Source organism: Pieris rapae, chromosome 7 (genome assembly GCF_905147795.1).
Source record: "Pieris rapae chromosome 7, ilPieRapa1.1, whole genome shotgun sequence".
Taxonomy (NCBI): Eukaryota; Metazoa; Arthropoda; class Insecta; order Lepidoptera; family Pieridae; genus Pieris; species Pieris rapae.
In genome coordinates, this window is record NC_059515.1 from 2214362 (window position 1) to 2232980 (window position 18619).

At 37.4% G+C, this 18619-nt stretch overlaps 1 protein-coding gene across 5 annotated transcripts in view; it reads right to left on the minus strand.

The window, feature by feature from the left end:
- The window catches only part of LOC110996590 (phosphatase and actin regulator 4), a 49608-nt gene that overhangs the window by 26079 nt on the left and 4910 nt on the right, over positions 1–18619 (minus strand). For 2 of the 5 annotated variants that reach the window (XM_022264347.2, XM_045629035.1), the window contains exons 3-5: positions 6212–6379; positions 2862–2960; positions 448–621 (exon numbers count right to left, since the gene is read on the minus strand). In XM_022264347.2, the coding sequence (XP_022120039.2) occupies positions 448–621; positions 2862–2960; positions 6212–6379 (441 nt within the window). Of the gene's footprint in view, positions 1–447; positions 622–2861; positions 2961–6211; positions 6380–10992; positions 11299–12198; positions 12353–18619 lie in introns of those variants that run through there. The other 3 variants (XM_022264355.2, XM_022264368.2, XM_045629034.1) reach the window with 3 other exon arrangements.

The following is an 18619-nucleotide window of genomic DNA, read 5'->3' on the forward strand; positions in this document are numbered from 1 at the left end:
TGTTATTTCTATTTTTATAATTTGTGCTTAAAGACATAATAATTGTTGATTTTTTTGAAATTATTAATCAGAATTTGTGTATGTAGAATAAATATTTCGTTACAATTTGTTTCTAACATATGTCAGGATTTCTAATTTACTATTAAATAATAAATTTATTTTATTTAAGTGACACGTCTATTTCATTTCTAAATGAAATGAGACCGACCAATCAGGAAGAACTTGCAGACAGTTGATAATTTGACGCGGGACAGATTGTAATTTAACGGTTTCACTTCGGTAGATTACAATATAGCGAAAAATGACGCGTTAAATTGCAATCATAATGATACGGTTCACAATCTATCGATAGTTTACAATCTTACTAGATAGATTGTAATATAACGATGTTTACAATCTTACGGTGACATATATATTGTATTGTTTATTATATTTAAAATTACTTACCTATGACATTATTATTCTGATGGTGGTGGTGTGCAGCCGCTGCTGCAACAGCTGCTGCTAAAGCCGCTTGCTGCTGTGCGACGTGCGACGCGAGTTGTGCTTGCAGAGCGGCGTGCATGCTTGTTATCGTCGGCCCCTTCTCGCTGGCTCTGTTATCTGTGTATTCTTCTTCATCTAGAGAGAATCAATACTTTAATATATAATTCCAATTAGTTTATATGTATAGGTCTTCGGCTACTGACGATGAAGACTCCGAATAAATTGAAGATTCATATTATGTTTATTATAAAAAATCTATGATTTTGTTGTAATGTTTTTGTTTTTTGTAATCATTGTATTTTTTTATCTCTTTAGTTCATAAGAAATTTAAAATTTGTATTGTGGTGCAAGTTCTTCGGACCTTAATGATTTTCGGTATTCTTCACCTTTACTTTATATTAAGCAATAATAAATATAAAAGAAACATATATTTATATTTATTTAAATGTGATTGTAAGACTTAGAAAATGCTTTAAATAATTTGCAATTCGCAGCCTAAATACTATATGTATGTCTATTGGTGATTAAGTCACAATTTTTGTACGTCACTCACACTCTAGTACTGGGCCATTTTTACTTTAATAGTTTATATATTCCAAGAAACTATGAGAAAAAGAGTACATGCGGTTTCATTCAACAAGCATTTTACTCTGTTTAAACGTTCCTTTATTTCCTCTGAACTTACAATATGCATAACTAATTATATGTACGCCAGTAAGTTTGGTGATCTTGCGCAAGTGAAATAGAAAGCATAAATCACATGTCCAACATAACACCGCCGTCATGAGTCTTACGTAATTGTGTATGCAATTAACTGGGGACCATGGGCATGCCCATTGCATTTGTTACTTTACTGCTTCGGGGTTTACATGGGATATTACTAAGCTGACCAGAAGTCCCGTTTTGAACGGGACTGTCCCTTTTTACAATCACGAGTCCCGGTGTCCCCGAAATGAACTGTGGGACGCAAAATTGTCCCGCTTTCAGAAACCGCGTGAAAATTTGAGCAGTACTATGAAAAATGAACGTGCCAAGAGATTATTCTTATTAGAAATCGTCGCGAACTTTTTTAACTAATTACTTTATTTTTTTTTACATTGACTATTTATTATTTGACCTAATTTAAACCAATGTCCCGTTTTGAGTCACTTCAGGTAATACCTGCAAATCCTGGTTTTTGTCTAATAACTTACTCATTAAGATAACGTAGGACTTTGATATTTTATTTAAAAACACGAATAGTAGTAATCATCTAATAATAGATTTTCTACATAAAAGAAACAATCACTTTCATTCCAGTATATATTATTAAAAATTATTCCGTTCTTCCCAGACCCATTACAGATCTAAATTAAATCTACACAAATCTACATGCACATACACGCTTTCGTTTAATAAATATTTTATTGTATTTTTTAAATATCTAATTGTATCTTGTCTATTAAAAAATTGGATGATGACAACAAAAAATAAAATAGTGTATACATATGTACATCTCTCTCTCTCTTATTTTTGTATATTATATGTAAATAAGATGTAAATAAAGCATTATTATAATTGAGACGAAAAATTCTCATTTTCTATTAATACTTGGATATATTAAAGCATTAAATTCGAAAACTTTAATACCCTAAATTATAGCATATTTTGTTCTTAATAGTTACAGACGAGGGGTAGCTAATAGCATCATTATTCAACTTGAGTTCTCCACATCCAAGTAATTAGCGCAAATGGCTTAGGTGGACTTGGTTTTTCCATCGCCTTTAAAATGAAAAATACTTTTACTTACTCATTGTCCAAAGACCGTAGTCATTTTGACGCATACCGAAACCACGTTAATGATCTTTAGAACTTTGTATAATAGTTGTGTTTTTATGAGAAATGGTTTTTTACTAGTCAGACACATAATCTTGCCTTCTCTTATCCTGGAGGAACATAAGATACACACCTAACAGATGCCTATTTGCTCTTCTCTTAAATAATAATTGTTATTAAATTGTATCAGACATTATTATTCAAGAAAAACATTTTTTTTGTAAATCTATACTGAAATTACTATCTATATATTTTTGTAATATAAAAATGTCGTAACCCGATTTTTATAACGATTTCTAGTTTCATTTGGACTCAGTTGCCGCCCTTAGACGCACATTTGGTTCGATACACAATTTTATATAAAAAGTTTCCTTTTTATATAACCTTTCATACCATCAGCGGAATATAGCAAAATCAGATCAGATTTAGATGTGTCGGTTAGCCTTTGCCTTTTTCATGCTATAATATTTAGTTATTAAAGAGTTGTTTTATTATTATTTTGTGTGTATGGTATTTTGATAAAATACCGTTTCTTAGATATAATTGTAAATTAGACTAACCGCCTTCGGGTACGGGCGTGACTGGACTTTCTGGTAGAAGAATTCCTTTTTGGACTAACTCTTCTCTATTGGCTCGGACGGATATCTTCCTTTCTAAAGCTGAAACATAGAAAGAATTATACTTACTAGAAGAAATACCACACAAGACCATTTTACAAGGTTTTCCATAGAAACATTTAACTGTGGAGCATAACTTAGTTCAAACTATTATACGTAATTATTATATTGACTAGTCAGTGTTGTCCTAGTGACTGAAGCGTGCCACTTTCATCCCTGAGTTTATTGTTGTGTTCGAATCAGTGCTCCAATAGAATGACATTTCTGTGTGTTAGCACTTGCTCCTACCGTGAAGGCAAGCATCGTAATGAAACATTTCTCAAACCCAAAAATCCATGACATGTCTGATACTATCGTACATGTCTATGAAATGATGAAAGAAACGAATACTATCCGAGACCAAAACACATGTAGGGTTGTAGCCAATGACTGTTGTGCATGTTATAACAATTATGACCATATATCTTATCGCTGCATTTTATGTTTTTAAGTATCTACCCTATCTTAGATCACATCATAAAATGCCGATGAAACGTCTTAGAAAATATATAATAGAATACATAACTCATCGCACTTTTTAGTACATATATAGTTGGAAGGCGACTCAGGTTGCGCCCCCAAAAATACCCATCCATTCCTATTATTTACTCTCTGGATGTTTTCAGGCCTCATTAGTTCCAAAAATCTGTAGAACTCAGGACAAAAGATTGCTCATCCTTCTCTAGAAATTACCAGTCACACAGACACACTTCAAGCAATTGATTCCATTCATTGACCAAGAATGAATACTTAATAATGTAAGATGTCTCCGGATATCCCTTCAAACCCGCATCAATAAATCGTACTAATCTAAGAGTATGAGGTAGGAAAAATACCACACAACTTTTGATACAAAGTTTAGTTTCAGGTCAAGCTATTCAGAATATTACAGACAATTTTCGTTCCTCGACCTTCGTTTTATTACAACGAAAGTGTATTTAAGTCTTTACTATATTCATCCAAAAAGCCTATAAAGGTTTTGTTTAGTAATTTGCAGATTAATTGAGTTCGGACGGCGTCGGGCGCTCGACCGGATAGGACGTGTTGCCGGTTCAGTGCTGCGAGTGAGCGTGAAAATATTGCGTTGAGTACGCGTATTAATTACTGAGTGTTTTAAAATGTCGGTAGGCGTTAGCTACCGTCATTTATTATTGAAGGTGAATTAGTTAGAAAACTATTGTTGTTTTCTTTGTGTTATACGACACAATTGATTAAAATGGAAGACTTTCAAAAGAGTGACGGATCCCGGGAGATGACAGGTTCCGACACGGAAACAGAGGAGACACAATGGAGAAAAACTACCCAAGTTGCTACTGTAGGCTTGAGTAAGGCACGTGAAGCATTAAAAGCGACACAGGAATCAAAGGTACAGGAAGAATCTTCGGTGGAGGAAATAAAGGAATGGGTTTTTCGACTATCCGAAAGAATTGGCGTGCTTGCATTAAAATCAGGAAACACAAAACCAAAGTATGCAAAGGAAATGAAAGCAGCAGCGAGGGATATCAAAGAATTAGCTGAATATCTTCCTCTACAAAATCAATCGGAGGAAATTATTCGCCTTAAAACGAAGTATACTCGTGTAAAGATGCGCTTGGAGGAATCAAAGAAAGAGATGGAGGTACTTAAGAGGGAGCTTCTAGCCCGGTCTGATAATGGTGCTGAAGGGCTAACGGAGGTTTTAAAATCATTTGGGAAAGATCTGAAAAGCGAAATTATGCATTCAACTGAGGAACTTTTGAAGAAAAAATTGGCGAATATAGAAAATAGGCTTTTACCTAAACAGTTAAAGTCGAAGTCGGACCAAACAGTAGTTGATCAATCGATAATGACGTTGGATCTACAGACCTCACCGGAGGGAACTACACGCCCAGATTGTTGGGCTAGTGTTGTTTCGAGGAAAGGAAATAAAAAGATAGTGCAACATGAGGTGGTCCCACCCAAAGGAGGGGCATTGCTCACTGTACCCCGGTCAGCAGCAGTACTAGTGACATTAGAAAAGGAAGCTGAGGAAAATGGTGTTACATATGCTGAGGTTATTAAGAAAGCAAGGAAGAGTGTAGCTTTACCTGAGTTAGGCATAAGTCACATAAACATCAGGCGGGCAGCTGCAGGTGGGCGTCTTATTGAAATAGAAGGCGAGGCATATAAAGAAAAGGCAGATTTACTCGCCAGTAAATTAAAAGCTGCGCTTCTTACAATGGCGAGAGTTAGTAGGCCAGAAAAAATGGTGTGTCTCAGGGTTAAAGGCCTTGACGATGCAGTTACTGCCGAGGACGTAATTGCTGCCCTGTCGAAAAAGGCAAACTGCGCAGCAGATTTAATAAGGTGTAAAGACATTGAAAGGCGATACAGAATAAGAAGTGTGCTTGTTCATTGCCCAGTTGCAATAGCAAAAATAATTCTGGAAGGAGAGTGCATAATAGGATGGAGTTTGGTGGAGGTAGTTCTTTTAAAATTACCCCCATTGCGCTGTTATAAATGTTTGGAATTAGGACACACACGGGCGTCATGCACATCCACGGAGGACCGTAGCAATGTGTGCTATAGGTGCGGAAAAGCGGGACACAAATTTGTCAGATGTGACGAAGCACCACATTGTGTTATATGTGCAAGCGAGAACATGGCGGCGAATCACGTGTTAGGTGCAAGAAATTGCAACCCTACTGTAAAGACTTCTCAGGCGATGTCAATGTAATGGAAGATGGTTGCTGCAGCAGCCAGTCACGGGGTCTCTTGGTAGAATGCTAACGCGACCCCAAGTTACCCCAACAGTGACGTGATTGGTGGGAGGGGTTTAGTGGGTAGGGCTTTAAGAGCGAGTCCCACACTCTGTGCGAAAATGCATTCCCCTCAATTAAAAAAAAAAAAAAAAAAAAGATTAATTGAGTTATCCGACAGAAGATACTATTATTTAAACACCCTTTAACATTTACTAACACACGCATGCGTACCCTTCCCCACTATCACACACAAATACACACACACTCACATACACAATCCCTTACAAACTTCCTTTTTGTTATGTATATGACTTGCTATGGAATGGAAGCCTGGTTATCCATATGACAGGTTCTTACCTAGTTTGGAAACCAGTCTCCCAATACTGTCACTATATTATGAATTATTATTGTTAATGTTTAAGGGAGAAAATAAATAAATTATTATTATTAAATTATTATTATTATTATTATTTAATATTTCAAATAAATTGAAAGAATATCCGAAGACCTTATGGACAGCATAAAACAACTTACTTCTAGAGGCTGCTTCGAATTTCTCCGATTTCTTTTTCCGTTTCCACTTCCATGGCTTAAAAAGTCTACCGAATGCTGAGAATTTGGACTTGGTGCGCTCCGCGGGTGGCGTGCGCGCACCGGAACCCAAGCTATTTGTTCGAACCGCTGTACCATTTTGTTTTTTGGCTGTTAACAAAAGAAAATCAATATAAATTATTAAATTATTAGATACAAGTAAAAGTCCCTTCAAATAAATAATACATAGAACGTATTAATTTGTTTTTTCATAATTTTACATGCCGCTACAGACACACTTAAAATAAATAAATTAACAGTATAATATATATTTCTTTGTGATATATATAATTTACGTTAGCAAGGATTACGAAAGAAACAAATAAATAAAATACACACAGATAAAATAAATAAATTTGCGGTCTGATTCATAAACGTACTCCAATAGAAATATACTGTTACGCTCATTTATTTTCAAAGCCGTACGAGAGTGATAAGGACAAAGCATTCAATAGATGTTCGTGTATTAAGTACATGTACAAATGTTAAATTCCTAAACAGTGAGACAGTTTTGCGGTTACAATTCAGTCAGCCAACTTTCTGTGATTTCTAATGTTTTAGAACACCTCCAGGTAACCAACGAGTAAACAAGTGTCAACGAGTAAACTGGGGAGCTGAGACGGTTGCACAGGTAGACCGAGCAATCCGGGAACATATTTATTAGGGTAGATACAACCCCATTAAACGCGTATGGGGTGTCTACCTGCTGCTTTACCAACATACCAGTGTGATAAACAAAATGACCATGGTACGATCTTAACATTTTTGCACAAGCATTTGAGATTAGACCTTTTTATAATTGCAACTTTTCATGGTCCATAGAAATCATGAAAACATTGATAAATTGAAGTAGAACCATTTTTATTTAGTTAACTCTAAACTGATTGCAACCTATCACGATTTCATATCAAAAATCTTAGCACATACAAGATTAATTCATGAATTTGAATTATAATGACTTTGTTTTGCGTTGACATATACTATATACCGCTTAATGCCATGTTAACTCCCTAAGCACATACCCTAGTGAGCTAAAACGCCCATGTGCCTATATAATCCACGTCATCGATAGCACACATTGACATAATCAATGGAGCCATTAGACCGTACCTATTGTACAGAATGTCCGTATCACAATACGGTCGAGAACAAGTAGGTACATCGTTTGTGATGACATTAGCACAAAGGCACGCAAGGTAGTTGTTTATCAGAAGCTCACAAATCAGTAAAAAGCCTTGACCGAAGAGATCTGTAATCTTATCAGATAGCGTTTAAGTCCTAAATTCTCTCATTACAAGATTATCGTTATTTGAAATTAAGATATGACAAATGTACTCCAAGGGACAAAACTATCATTAAGTAATACCCATATTCATAAAAAAATAATTTAGCCTTTTTTTTTTGCGCTCTCTAACCTTAACCTAATCAGGAATTATTTAGTTAATATTATTTATGGGTTTGAACCATTTTGTTTACATTATGACCTCCATCTTTGGCTATACCTTTAGTATGATTGTTTTGTGTTATAAATAATTTATGTTAGCTGTAGGATTACGAAAGAAAGAAATAAATAAATTATCTTCGGTCCGTCTTCTATTAACGCTGTGATCAAATGTGTACTTTAAAACGGTGAAATGAGATGATTTTATTAATGAGGCAGTAATAACAAGCTAAAGAGTTCGGCTGTTTCAGCACGCTAATTGTATGGACAGGTTCGAATTGAAAAATGATTTATATACTTCCTTCCAAAATATCATATACATTCTTGGGGTTAAAATTGACTGTATTCAATAAACATACTGCCTTTAATAGTTAATTTGTCACGTTTATTAACACGAGAATGATAAGGATAAAACAAACCAGGGTTTACATATATAAATGAGCAGTGGGGAAAACACATAGTTATAAAACAAGACCTATTTTAATATAGCAATCATAACGCCAAAGTTATCAATTTGATTTGGCAGTCACTGACGACACAACATTGTTAATAAGTTCGCGTATAATATCTGTTATAAGAAATTTTATTTTAATTATTTTATTTATAAGTACTAAAACGTGTATGCATAAAATTATACAAGAAAATATCACACATAAATTTTATACGCTGATTAGGAAGCTAGCAAGGGAAACGTTTACCAACCAGTAAGAAATAAAAATAATGATAATAACTAAAACCAAATAGAAACTTAAAGCTCATTATGGGAGAGAATTTAACAATAGCCAACAATTTTACCTAAGGCACCAAATTAAAACGTGGTTTAGTACTAAAATTTCACTTTTAATCTAAGAATATCCAATAGCTTTCTTATTTCTCCAAGTATGGCTATACAAGCTTTCAACTCTAAGTCGCATAAAACATAATACTTTACGGCGTAAGCTTAGTTGATCTAATAGAAACATATTAACAGAAATGCGTCTTGGTGTTAGCCGAGTCTATAACTCATAATTTCACATCCTCAGTACAGGTAAAATATTGTTCTTAACGAGAGGCAGACTGACATATTATTTATTTGGAGTTTTGTATAGAACAAGGGGCAGACGGGCCTGCCGCCCATGGACACCCTCAATTCCAGAATTGCCGGCCTTTTGATAGAGAAGAATCACAGAATAATTTATTATAATACTTCAGTGACACCTGGTTCCACATAGTGGTGGCAAACTGCCTTAAAAACGCCTAGTTGTGGAACGACCGATGTCGAGGTGATACGGGTGGAATTTCGTATTCTGCCTCGACGTCGATGATGAAACTCAGCTGCAGGTAATCCGAACAACTCCTCCACAGTCCTTGGTAAATGGTGGCTATGCAGAGGGACACCACATCTCAACGCAACGCCAAGGGATCAAACTGATCCGAAAGGGATTGGTCGTGGAAGGAGATACGACATGCCGGTTTCCTTAGCCTACGGCTGTTAGTACACGGGTTATTCGAAAGCACGACCTCGAAGATAGCAGCACGCCTAAGCCACTAGACAGCTTTCAGTGCATAGTTACGATCTTATATTCTACATAAATAGTGTTTAAACGATGCTTTGCCCTCATCACCTCTTTATAACTATAAAATTGTTTTCTCTCCTTATTTAACTAAGAAGAGTTTATAACTATATGCCAGTGTTTTCCAAATCGAGAGATACTAACAAATACAATTTGTCTTATTTATTTAGTATTAAGTACTTTACTTTATACATTTAAATGTTTAAAGAACTTTATTTCTAGTTACAAAAATGTATTTCATTTACACGAGAAAAATATGTATATACGAGCGAGATATACTTTGCCATCAGCCGTCCCAATTTTAGTCGACTATGTTCACTCTACATGCATCTTTAATGCCTTTTTGAATTTGTCAAACGCGCCGATATTGCAAATTTTAGACGGTAATTGATTGAATAATTGCACATATTTTAGGGTTATTATCGCAGCATATATTTGTCAAAATTTACAAAATAAATAATTTCAATTGTCGTCTAGAGATGTAAGGCTGAGACAAAATAAGCTTCATGTTATAAAAATAACTGTACTTAATTTTAATTCTCCATGTAGATAGCACACTCGTCACAAACAGTTTAGAAATTTAATTTCTTAAAATAGATAATCTACTTTTAGAACGTACGCTTACTATTTGATTATATCAATTGATATAGATAAATAAAAGTTAAAACCGGAATACAATCTATAGTAATCTACAGCAATCCCCATAATTGAGCTTTTGCACTCCAATATCTGGCTCTAGTAATAATGAAAGAACTATATCCAGACAGGTCCCTGCGCATTTATTAATGAATAAATCTATTTTAGATAGACGTAAAGGTTTTTCCACTTTGTATTAATATGGATATAAACATTGAGGTTAATTAAATCTTAATTTGAGATACCATCAAGATAAATAAGCTGCCGCAGCAGATTATCAGTATATGAATAAAGTCCCTTGTAAAGAGTATCACATTTCTTGACTTTCGGGAATCCTAGTTTTCCTTTCCCGTTTGAGGGAGTATTATTTGCGCCGAGTTAAAATCTATGGATGCATAAGGGGGCGTTTTAAGATATGCTCGCACGCTTCACTAGCGGTGAACACTAATCTAACAGCTGTATGTTTTTCCATACATAGGTTATACAAACCATGTTTTCATTTAAGGCCCGAGTGATAATTTTATTTCGTCTGTTACGCTTAACCCTAACCCGCAATGGCAATTTCGAGGCTACCTAGAACCCAGGTAACGTTTCATTGTCAGGTTAACATTAAGGCAAAAACCACCTACCTACGCAGTTAATTATATATTATCAATTATCTATGATATCACGTCATATCTCTGTTTATGGTATGCGGTACGCGCTGTTTGCAAGCTAATGTGTAATTAATCTTCCTCCATTGCTATGAAAAACTCGCAAATATGTGTAATGTAAATAGGTAAATAAATGATTTTAATCCATCAGAGTTAAATATTTCTCACTTAGCAAATATCTGACAGAACATTCGACTAATAAAGAATTATAGTACGTTAACAATAAAGACTGCAAACAACGAAGCGAAATATGAACGAAAATCTAATACGAATGTATCAGTAAACCTCCAAACACAATTCCGTACTAATAAATGCTTGATATGTTACAACTCTACATTTAATTATGGCTCGTGTCTGGTTACAACAGCGATTGGGCGCAGTTAATACAACTGATCGCTTCATAATTAAAGATGAGAAATTTACGGTTGAATAAATACACACCAGCGACAGCCGCCACCTCTTTCGCTCCAACATGAAAGAAATCCGTTAAAGACAACGAGCTTGCAATCAGCTGCCGGCGCTCTTGAAAATCAAGATGGTCGAGGCTACTCGTCCTTGTCCCGCGTACCGTCTGAACGGTCGCGCTCAACGACATGTCAACTGCACTTATCCATTTCGTCCTCACAATATCATACGTAATTGGTGTTAGAAAAAAAAAAACACTACACTGATGATCACAACAACACGCGCGAGCACGTATCGTAGATTGTACCTGCGGCGCGAGGGACGCTCCACGGCGGACTGGCGCGGGCCGAGACGGGCCGCCATCAGGGTGGGGGCCCGCCTGCCTTTGTCGCCCTTGCATGATGCACTCAACTAGCTCAACCATAACCAAGCATATCGACTGATAACAAATTTGTCATTCCAAAACATCTTGTTTCAACGTTAGAGAAAATATACGATAACACAAAAATCTAAGAGACACGTAGAATCTTTGAAAGGACGAAAGATAATGAGAAAACTTTTAAAGCAATAACTATATGCGTTAGTTTAAAAATACCCCTGTAAGGAAAACGTTATGTAAAGACTGCACGTAGTCTTGAGCAAGTATTTTATCTAGATCTATTAGTATGCAAGGCATATAACCTACAATAGACATAAACAATGACAAAGGCGTGGAATGCATTGGGGAATAAATGCACCGTGCGTATAAAGTACATTCAAGACCAAAGCTATACCGCAAAAGCCCCTTCAAGGGTCTCGTTTAAGCAGGTTCAACTCCGTACTTCAATACAACTATAACTTGAGTACCATATCAAGTGTATTCAAAGTAAAATGTATTCACGCCGTCTAATTCTGAGAAAGACTAAGTTCCAAATAATAAATCACATTCTTATCATTCGTTGTTTCAATTAGAATTAATAATGCGGCTATTCTAAGAAACCGTTTGTTCAAACTTTGATATCAAATACATATCCATTATATCACCTACATCGCCGAACATTTTCATACATATCCAATCGTGTTTTAATTGTTTATCATTTATATCCTACTCGTGTATATGGGAATTAAATGAGACAAAGCATTATGTATAACGTATTGAGTATACAATATCCCTACACCGTATAAATTTAATAAAACAAAATTATCTATGACCGTTCATAACTTGTTTGTTTTTCGCATAACATTTGAACAAATAGAACTTACTAGATACTTCTTCCTCTATATTCCCATTTTCACTACGAGTGTCATCATCAATCGGTCTGTGTCGCGAGTTACGGCTTCTTTTAAGAACGTCCATTTTGAGTCCACAAGGGAACATAACTATGAATCCGCCATCACAAGACAGTGCAATTTAAACAAAAATTGAATTACAACTAAGACATTGAACAATACAAAACCGCTAAGATTAGATAGCTCTGATAACGTAATATTTTATCAAATTGTGCTTATACCATTAGTGTATCATGTATTAAAATAATAAAACACCTGTATTTTAATAAAAATTTAAAATATATGAACCTATTCAACATTGTTTTCATTTAATGAATTTTACATTAAACATATCTATATTAACCTTAACGGTTAATTTTAAGACTCTAACATACGCCGATGACTTTGAGGATTTGACCTCTACTACAAACAATAATTTACTAACGCCATCTAGTCTAACAAAATAGTGAATAGTCTAACAAAACTACGTGAATACGAAACCAATTATTAGCTAAATATAAAAATTTATAAATAAATATTGGTCTAGAAAAAATGGTGGCTGCCAATTATTTAACTAGTACATACATGATTTTTTTACATGTTTAATTCGTTCTGAGGTTGAAACTTTTTAATGTCAGTATTGCTAAAATACCGAAACCGAGTCATCATCATCAGCTGATGATGGACTCCGAAGGTGGGTACTCGGTCTCGAGGATGGTAAGCAGTAGACATACCGTCATTAAGCTCGTTGTAATCAGCTCAGCAAGACGATACAAGAAATGTGACTATATGAACCTGATGATGGACTCCGAAGGTGGGTACTGGATCTCGAGGATGGTTAGCAGTAGACATACCGTCATTGAGCTCGTTGTAATCAGCTCAGCGAGACGATACGAGAAATGTGACTATATGAACCTGATGATGGACTCCGAAGGTGAGTAGTGGATCTCGAGGATGGTAAGCAGCAGACATACCGTCATTGAGCTCGTTGTAATCAGCTCAGCGAGACGATACAAGAAATGTGACTATATGAACCTGATGATGGACTCCGAAGGTGAGTAGTGGATCTCGAGGATGGTAAGCAGCAGACATACCGTCATTGAGCTCGTTGTAATCAGCTCAGCGAGACGATACTAGAAATGTGTTATATGAACCTGATGGTGGACTCCGAAGGTGGGTACTGGGTCTCGAGGATGGCAAGCAGTAAACATATCGTCATTGAGCTCGTTGTAATCAGCTCAGCGAGACGATACTAGAAATGTGACTATATGAACCTGATGATGAACTCCGAAGGTGGGTACTGGATCTCGAGGATGGTAAGCAGTAGACATACCGTCATTGAGCTCGTTGTAATCAGCTTAGCGAAACGATACTAGAAATGTGACTATATGAACCTGATGATGGACTCCGAAGGTGGATACTGAGTCTCGAGGATGGTAAACAGTAGACATACCGTCATTGAGCTCGTTGTAATCAGCTCAGCGAGACGATACTAGAAATGTGACTATATGAACCTGATGATGAACTCCGAAGGTGGGTACTGGATCTCGAGGATGGTAAGCAGTAGACATACCGTCATTGAGCTCGTTGTAATCAGCTTAGCGAAACGATACTAGAAATGTGACTATATGAACCTGATGATGGACTCCGAAGGTGGATACTGAGTCTCGAGGATGGTAAACAGTAGACATACCGTCATTGAGCTCGTTGTAATCAGCTCAGCGAGACGATAAAAGAAATTTGACTATATGAACCTGATAATGGTCTCCGAAGGTGGGGACCGGATCTCGAGGATGGTAAGCAGTAGACATGCCGTCATTGAGCTCGTTGTAATCATCTCAGCGAGACGATACTAGAAATGTGACTATATGAACTTATTAATATTTAATATTGAATAAATATTAGGTAATATTTACTATAATACCACTATAATTTACTAACGCCATCTAGTCTAACAAAATAGTGAATAGTCTAACAAAACTACGTGAATACGAAACCAATTATTAGCTAAATATAAAAATTTATAAATAAATATTGGTCTAGAAAAAATGGTGGCTGCCAATTATTTAACTAGTACATACATGATTTTTTTACATGTTTAATTCGTTCTGAGGTTGAAACTTTTTAATGTCAGTATTGCTAAAATACCGAAACCGAGTCATCATCATCAGCTGATGATGGACTCCGAAGGTGGGTACTCGGTCTCGAGGATGGTAAGCAGTAGACATACCGTCATTAAGCTCGTTGTAATCAGCTCAGCAAGACGATACAAGAAATGTGACTATATGAACCTGATGATGGACTCCGAAGGTGGGTACTGGATCTCGAGGATGGTTAGCAGTAGACATACCGTCATTGAGCTCGTTGTAATCAGCTCAGCGAGACGATACGAGAAATGTGACTATATGAACCTGATGATGGACTCCGAAGGTGAGTAGTGGATCTCGAGGATGGTAAGCAGCAGACATACCGTCATTGAGCTCGTTGTAATCAGCTCAGCGAGACGATACAAGAAATGTGACTATATGAACCTGATGATGGACTCCGAAGGTGAGTAGTGGATCTCGAGGATGGTAAGCAGCAGACATACCGTCATTGAGCTCGTTGTAATCAGCTCAGCGAGACGATACTAGAAATGTGTTATATGAACCTGATGGTGGACTCCGAAGGTGGGTACTGGGTCTCGAGGATGGCAAGCAGTAAACATATCGTCATTGAGCTCGTTGTAATCAGCTCAGCGAGACGATACTAGAAATGTGACTATATGAACCTGATGATGAACTCCGAAGGTGGGTACTGGATCTCGAGGATGGTAAGCAGTAGACATACCGTCATTGAGCTCGTTGTAATCAGCTTAGCGAAACGATACTAGAAATGTGACTATATGAACCTGATGATGGACTCCGAAGGTGGATACTGAGTCTCGAGGATGGTAAACAGTAGACATACCGTCATTGAGCTCGTTGTAATCAGCTCAGCGAGACGATACTAGAAATGTGACTATATGAACCTGATGATGAACTCCGAAGGTGGGTACTGGATCTCGAGGATGGTAAGCAGTAGACATACCGTCATTGAGCTCGTTGTAATCAGCTTAGCGAAACGATACTAGAAATGTGACTATATGAACCTGATGATGGACTCCGAAGGTGGATACTGAGTCTCGAGGATGGTAAACAGTAGACATACCGTCATTGAGCTCGTTGTAATCAGCTCAGCGAGACGATAAAAGAAATTTGACTATATGAACCTGATAATGGTCTCCGAAGGTGGGGACCGGATCTCGAGGATGGTAAGCAGTAGACATGCCGTCATTGAGCTCGTTGTAATCATCTCAGCGAGACGATACTAGAAATGTGACTATATGAACTTATTAATATTTAATATTGAATAAATATTAGGTAATATTTACTATAATACCACTATAATTTACTAACGCCATCTAGTCTAACAAAATAGTGAATAGTCTAACAAAACTACGTGAATACGAAACCAATTATTAGCTAAATATAAAAATTTATAAATAAATATTGGTCTAGAAAAAATGGTGGCTGCCAATTATTTAACTAGTACATACATGATTTTTTTACATGTTTAATTCGTTCTGAGGTTGAAACTTTTTAATGTCAGTATTGCTAAAATACCGAAACCGAGTCATCATCATCAGCTGATGATGGACTCCGAAGGTGGGTACTCGGTCTCGAGGATGGTAAGCAGTAGACATACCGTCATTAAGCTCGTTGTAATCAGCTCAGCAAGACGATACAAGAAATGTGACTATATGAACCTGATGATGGACTCCGAAGGTGGGTACTGGATCTCGAGGATGGTTAGCAGTAGACATACCGTCATTGAGCTCGTTGTAATCAGCTCAGCGAGACGATACGAGAAATGTGACTATATGAACCTGATGATGGACTCCGAAGGTGAGTAGTGGATCTCGAGGATGGTAAGCAGCAGACATACCGTCATTGAGCTCGTTGTAATCAGCTCAGCGAGACGATACAAGAAATGTGACTATATGAACCTGATGATGGACTCCGAAGGTGAGTAGTGGATCTCGAGGATGGTAAGCAGCAGACATACCGTCATTGAGCTCGTTGTAATCAGCTCAGCGAGACGATACTAGAAATGTGTTATATGAACCTGATGGTGGACTCCGAAGGTGGGTACTGGGTCTCGAGGATGGCAAGCAGTAAACATATCGTCATTGAGCTCGTTGTAATCAGCTCAGCGAGACGATACTAGAAATGTGACTATATGAACCTGATGATGAACTCCGAAGGTGGGTACTGGATCTCGAGGATGGTAAGCAGTAGACATACCGTCATTGAGCTCGTTGTAATCAGCTTAGCGAAACGATACTAGAAATGTGACTATATGAACCTGATGATGGACTCCGAAGGTGGATACTGAGTCTCGAGGATGGTAAACAGTAGACATACCGTCATTGAGCTCGTTGTAATCAGCTCAGCGAGACGATACTAGAAATGTGACTATATGAACCTGATGATGAACTCCGAAGGTGGGTACTGGATCTCGAGGATGGTAAGCAGTAGACATACCGTCATTGAGCTCGTTGTAATCAGCTTAGCGAAACGATACTAGAAATGTGACTATATGAACCTGATGATGGACTCCGAAGGTGGATACTGAGTCTCGAGGATGGTAAACAGTAGACATACCGTCATTGAGCTCGTTGTAATCAGCTCAGCGAGACGATAAAAGAAATTTGACTATATGAACCTGATAATGGTCTCCGAAGGTGGGGACCGGATCTCGAGGATGGTAAGCAGTAGACATGCCGTCATTGAGCTCGTTGTAATCATCTCAGCGAGACGATACTAGAAATGTGACTATATGAACTTATTAATATTTAATATTGAATAAATATTAGGTAATATTTACTATAATACCACTATATTTCTTTGAGTTTATTGAAACGAGACCATTATCAGGTTCATATAGTCAAATTTCTTGTATCGTCTCGCTGAGCTGATTACTACGAGCTCAATGACGGTATGTCTACTGTTTACCATCCTCGAGACTCAGTATCCACCTTCGGAGTCCATCATCAGGTTCATATAGTCACATTTCTAGTATCGTTTCGCTAAGCTGATTACAACGAGCTCAATGACGGTATGTCTACTGCTTACCATCCTCGAGATCCAGTACCCACCTTCGGAGTTCATCATCAGGTTCATATAGTCAAATTTCTTGTATCGTCTCGCTGAGCTGATTACAACGAGCTCAATGACGGTATGTCTACTGTTTACCATCCTCGAGACTCAGTATCCACCTTCGGAGTCCATCATCAGGTTCATATAGTCACATTTCTAGTATCGTTTCGCTAAGCTGATTACAACGAGCTCAATGACGGTATGTCTACTGCTTACCATCCTCGAGATCCAGTACCCACCTTCGGAGTTCATCATCAGGTTCATATAGTCACATTTCTAGTATCGTCTCGCTGAGCTGATTACAACGAGCTCAATGACGGTATGTCTACTGTTTACCATCCTCGAGACTCAGTATCCACCTTCGGAGTCCATCATCAGGTTCATATAGTCACATTTCTAGTATCGTTTCGCTAAGCTGATTACAACGAGCTCAATGACGGTATGTCTACTGTTTACCATCCTCGAGACTCAGTATCCACCTTCGGAGTCCATCATCAGGTTCATATAGTCACATTTCTAGTATCGTTTCGCTAAGCTGATTACAACGAGCTCAATGACGATATGTTTACTGCTTGCCATCCTCGAGACCCAGTACCCACCTTCGGAGTCCACCATCAGGTTCATATAACACATTTCTAGTATCGTCTCGCTGAGCTGATTACAACGAGCTCAATGACGGCATGTCTACTGCTTACCATCCTCGAGATCCGGTCCCCACCTTCGGAGACCATTATCAGGTTCATATAGTCAAATTTCTTGTATCGTCTCGCTGAGCTGATTACAACGAGCTCAATGACGGTATGTCTACTGTTTACCATCCTCGAGACTCTGTACCCACCTTCGGAGTCCATCATCAGGTTCATATAGTCACATTTCTAGTATCGTTTCGCTAAGCTGATTACAACGAGCTCAATGATGGTATGTCTAATGCTTATCATCCTCGAGACTCTGTACCCACCTTCGGAGTCCATCATCAGGTTCATATAGTCACATTTCTAGTATCGTCTCGCTGAGCTGATTACAACGAGCTCAATGACGGTATGTTTACTGCTTGCCATCCTCGAGACCCAGTACCCACCTTCGGAGTCCATCATCAGGTTCATTTAGTCACATTTCTAGTATCGTTTCGCTAAGCTGATTACAACGAGCTCAATGACGGTATGTCTACTGTTTACCATCCTCGAGACTCAGTATCCACCTTCGGAGTCCATCATCAGGTTCATATAGTCACATTT